Source organism: Hypomesus nipponensis, chromosome 9 (assembly GCF_054491055.1).
Source record: "Hypomesus nipponensis isolate SF chromosome 9, ASM5449105v1, whole genome shotgun sequence".
Classification (NCBI taxonomy): domain Eukaryota; kingdom Metazoa; phylum Chordata; class Actinopteri; order Osmeriformes; family Osmeridae; genus Hypomesus; species Hypomesus nipponensis.
The window spans coordinates 3534863-3539651 of record NC_140369.1 but is presented as its reverse complement, the minus strand read 5'-3'; the positions used below and the strand labels follow the sequence as shown (position 1 = coordinate 3539651).

General features: G+C 45.1%; 1 protein-coding gene across 1 annotated transcript; it reads left to right on the top strand.

The window, feature by feature from the left end:
• The first annotated feature begins 1383 nt into the window (after positions 1 to 1383).
• On the top strand, positions 1384 to 4530 carry LOC146272372 (adenosine receptor A1). Its single transcript, XM_084704804.1, has 2 exons — positions 1384 to 2167; positions 3310 to 4530. The coding sequence occupies exons 1-2, from the start codon at positions 1812 to 1814 to the stop codon at positions 3959 to 3961; spliced, it is 1008 nt and encodes a 335-aa protein (XP_084560930.1). The 5' UTR covers positions 1384 to 1811; the 3' UTR covers positions 3962 to 4530.
• The last annotated feature ends 259 nt before the right edge of the window (positions 4531 to 4789 follow it).

The window sequence follows — 4789 nt, the reverse complement described above, 5'->3', positions numbered from 1 at the left end:
TCGGGGAATGTCCCTGTACTTACTGTAAGTTGCTCTGGAAAAGAGCGTCTGGTAAATGTAAGTGTTTTTTTATTTAAAAAAATTCAAACCATGTTGAAGTGATGACTTGGGTTCAAAACCTGATTCGGCACAGTTCTAATTCTCCCACAAGTTAATGATATAATCATGGTGAATTGAAACATTAACAAAGCCTAATGTAGCTTGCTACTAATCTCAAATCACACGTGATTGATAATTCACATAGGCCTTAACTGCAATTACTCCCACGTCCCTTAGGTACTGATGCATTGTGACAAAGGAGAAATCTAAATTTGCAGTGAAAGCTTGTCCAGAGATTTATTTTTTTGCCTGGAGATTAGGAACACTTCCAAATAACGCTTAAGATGACGTATATGGGCCTTTTCATGATTCACCTTTACGAGCAAGGCTAAAGGTAGGATAGCCTATGGTTAATCAATAGTTCATTCACAGTCCAAATATAGATTGATCCACGCTATCCACGCTGTAGGAACCATTTCATTGGTTCTCCTACGTTATTGTAGTTGATGCTTTTGGTTCAAATTGTCATTTTGTCCTTTAGGTTGTAATTCTTTATATGGATAATAAGGATTTTTGGCTATTGGGGAACTCGAATGTTTTGGTAGACTGGGATTTACACTTTTTGAACCACGGCATCACAGCACTCCAGCACAATGCAGAATGCACTACGATTACCATTTGTAGAGATACCTTATATACAACTTTGGAATTTGTGGGCATTTTTGGCAAGCAAGCTTTGTAATATCTGGATGTTGCAGCAAAGTGTGTATAGGGGAAATGAGGGATGGGTGTGTGTGTTTGTGTGTGTGGGGGGGTCAATGTCCAAGCTCAGACAGCACAACATTTTATGTGAGTCACAGAGAAATAAAAACAGCTTGTCTCCCACTTCCAGTTAATGTCCTTTTAGCTTGAGTGCCATTGCCGAGATTTTGCCAAAACATCCAAATTGCAGATTTTTATAAGCGTACAGCCTGACAGACCTCATGTACCCTCTCTCTCTCTCTCTCTCTCTCTCTCTCTCTCTCTCTCTCTCTCTCTCTCTCTCTCTCTCTCTCTCTCTCTCTACCTCCCTCTCTTTCTCTCTCACTCTCGCTGTAGATTTGGAGACAAAAATCATAAATCTAGAGGGACATTGTTGTTACCCCCCAGCAAATAAGCAAGTGCCTCACAGTTAAGGTGTGTGTGTGTTTACGTGAGTGAGAGAGAGACCGAAAGAGAGGGAGAGTGAGAGAGAGAGAGAAAAGAGAGGGAGGGAGGTGGAGAGAGAATGCTAAAAGGATGGAGAGATGGTAAGGGAGATAAAGAGAGGGGGAGATAGACAGCGTGATGGAGGAGGGAGAAATGGACAGAGGGAGAGTAGAGCAGCAGAATGCAGTCAGTGTGGACTGGAGCTCAGGGATATGCAGAAGGCTCATCTCTCCAGATTTCTCCAGCGATACGGGAGCCATTCAGAGCTTCAGCGCGAGGAGAACCAGACATTTTAATGACTTGGAAACTCGTTGAGATAACTGGACAAGGACACCATGCTGCACTCATAGCACAAACTCCAGCTAAAGAAGGAGCTGGTCAGACGTTCCGGAAGCGCAGAACAGAGGCTGGGGGGAAAAAAGTAAGGGAGATTTTAGAAGAGATTGTAAACCCTTTTAAGGAAGACATTGAGGAAGATTTCAAACCTGTTTAATAACTCTTTTAAATACATGAGAGGAAGATTTCAAAGACAGTAAAGGAAGACATTTTAGAGAGATTTTACAATACAGGGTGATTCACTGAAAATGTCATCCTCTCCTGGAATTGAGCTTCGTGAACATGTGGACCTGATGTACATCTCCATCGAGACGGCCATCGCCCTGGCCTCAGTTGTTGGGAACGTTCTGGTGGTCCTGGTGGTGTGTGTGAACCGGGCCCTGCGTGACACCACCTTCTGCTTCATCGTTTCTCTGGCTGTGGCCGACATCGCTGTGGGAGCCCTGGTCATCCCGCTGGCCGTGGTGGTCAGCCTGGGACTCAGGACCCAGTTCTACACCTGCCTCTTCCTCTCCTGCCTCATCCTCATCATTACGCAGAGCTCCATCCTGTCCTTGCTGGCCATCGCCATCGACCGCTTCCTCAGGGTCAAGATTCCCACCAGGTGAGCCATCATAACTTTGCCCCTGGCCTTCGCCAACACAAATTGTATTGGCAACATTTCCGTCCACTCTAAAGAGGACCCTCCCAACCAGAGCATGATTGAATTAAAAAGTTGTCAGCACAAACTGATTTGATAGAATGACTAGTTTGTTTTCCAAGGCTGGACTCTTGCCACAATCAATTACAATTCCAGTGAGATGTAGATTGATGTTATTCCAAATTAATCCGGAAAATGACTTTTTCCGCTTCAGTTGAACCAAATTAAAACTTTTTGTAATCGGAAACAGTTAGTATTAAAGTGATTCCAAGGCAGTCAGTGTATCCTTGTTGAATTTCTCAACGTCTGACTGTGAGCTGTAGTCTATATCTCTGCCCAGCTAGATGCAAATCAATGTCCAAGACATCGAAGGCTTTTAAGTGAATTAAAATGTTCCTGTCAGCCCAGTTGACTGAATTTTAAGGCTGCTTTGTAAGGCGTTGTTGGCTTTCGTCCAGTGTTGCGTTCTGTCGTGACCAAGTCAGCAGACAGCAGTTCCAGATCAGGAACACCAAGGAAGCAGGGGAGGACCGTTTTCTGCTGTTGAAGGAAGATTTCGATAGAACCAACTATCCTTCTATAGACACAACTAAATTGTGGGACTGCAATCAAAAAAGGTGTTTTCATATTATATCTTGGTTTCATTATCATCGATTTAAGATCCCCTTTATAACTATGCACCGCACATTATGCAACCTTAACCTTATAGAGGAAAGCTTCACTATAACCTCAGTCTAATTCTGTGATTTTCCAAATTTCAACCAGGACCCCCCTTGAAACGAAAATCGGGCTCACCCTCCGATTATGATTTGATCTTCTTTCTGTAGCAAGAAGATCTACTGTTTCTTTAACCTCATCTGCCACACCTGTCCCCTCCCTGAAGGTCTCGCTCTCCAGCTCGAAAGAAAAGTCTAACCTTTAACCTTTGACCTGAGATATGTACCGCAGTATACACCATGTATCCCAGGTATACATAACTCAGAGGTCAAACATCTGACTGCAAATCACTGGGTAGCAGTTTCAAATCCCTTTCTCTGCTTCTTGCTTTGGATAAAAAAAACGTCTGCCAAATGAACAATTCCTAACCTTTGCAACCTTTCGCCCAGGTACAGCATCATCGTGACACAGACGAGGGCCTGGGTGGCGGTGTGTCTGTGCTGGCTGCTCTCTGCCCTCACCGGCCTGGTGCCCATGCTGGGCTGGCACAACCAGGAGCCCCCGGGTAACCTCAGCGCCAGCGGCCACATCGTCTGCCAGTTCACCAACGTCATGCGCATGGACTACATGGTGTACTTCAACTTCTTCGGCTGGGTGGTGGTCCCGCTGAGTGTCATGATCGGCCTCTACGCCGAGATCTTCAGGGCCATCCGTCGCCAGCTCAACCTTCGAGCCGAAGCCACCTGCGACACCAGCAAGTATTACCACAAGGAGCTGAAACTGGCCAAGTCCCTGGCGCTGGTGGTCGCCCTTTTCGCCGTCTGCTGGCTCCCGCTGCATGTCATGAACTGCGTCGCGTTCTTCTGCCCCGAGTGCAACATGCCCAAGATGGCCGTGTACGTTGGCATCTTCATGTCGCACGTCAACTCCGCCCTCAACCCCCTGGTCTACGCCTTCAGGATCCAACGGTTCCGAGCCACGCTGATCCAGATTGCGCGCCGCTGTATGCTGTGCAAGACAACCGAGGCCACTCCCTGCCCGACCAATCCGCCAGCGCTCATGGAGAAATCAGCCGCCAACTTTAAGGGAAGACTTCCGTAGCTCGGTGGTTAGAGCATTTGACTGCAGATTCTGAAGTTGCAGATTCAAATGTCCCCCTGTACGTTTTTGGATGAAAGTGTCTGCTAAACGAATACATTCTTTTTTTTTATCTCTGTGCGTCCCTTCCCAGTGAGCTGATTTATCGCTCCCCGCAGAGGAATGATGGGACTGGGGATTGTGTGGAGTTCTTGCACATCAATATTCTGACACACGGGACATCGTGACCAGTATATTAAGATCTGACGATTCATCTGTGAACGACAATGGACTGCTCTGACTTAATTTAATGAGTTCATCTGCTTCTCATTCACACATTCAACCGGGCTGGGAAGCAGCGCATCTGTAACTCGTACAAATACACCACAACAGAGCCAACAAGTGTGGGGAAACGTTCATATTTATTGTAGTAATTCACATTGAATCATGCTATTTCCCTTCCGATGGCAGACTTTATTTCACACAAACACGCAAGCAATTATACATCAGTCAAACATGAATGCCTTCTTCAAGTGAGATGTGTTAGGGGGAGAAAAAAATTCAGTTAAATGTTGGCTAAGATGTACAAAGGAAAATATACTTGTTCCTCTTTATACAGCTGCCGTGGTTTATATTTTTGAAAAGGTGATGGCTCAGGATTTTTTTTTAAGGATTGGCTCTAGATCGACATTGATGCAATAAAATTAGGCTATATTACATCAGACGCACACTACACATAGACAACCGTTTAAAGGCATAATAGTTGAGTTAAGATATTTTCTGTTTTTTTTCCAATATAAAAACAAAAATGTTGTCCTCTATAAACATATAGTGTTAGCTAATGAAGCCCAG

What these genes read in the sequence shown, in the direction of transcription:
- LOC146272372 (XM_084704804.1), top strand. Translation starts at nt 1,812, where the DNA reads ATGTCATCCTCTCCTGGAATTGAGCTTCGTGAACATGTGGACCTGATG. An exon ending in AGGGTCAAGATTCCCACCAG is followed by an intron (nt 2,168 to 3,309) that starts GTGAGCCATCAT and finishes CCTTTCGCCCAG; the next exon opens with GTACAGCATCATCGTGACAC.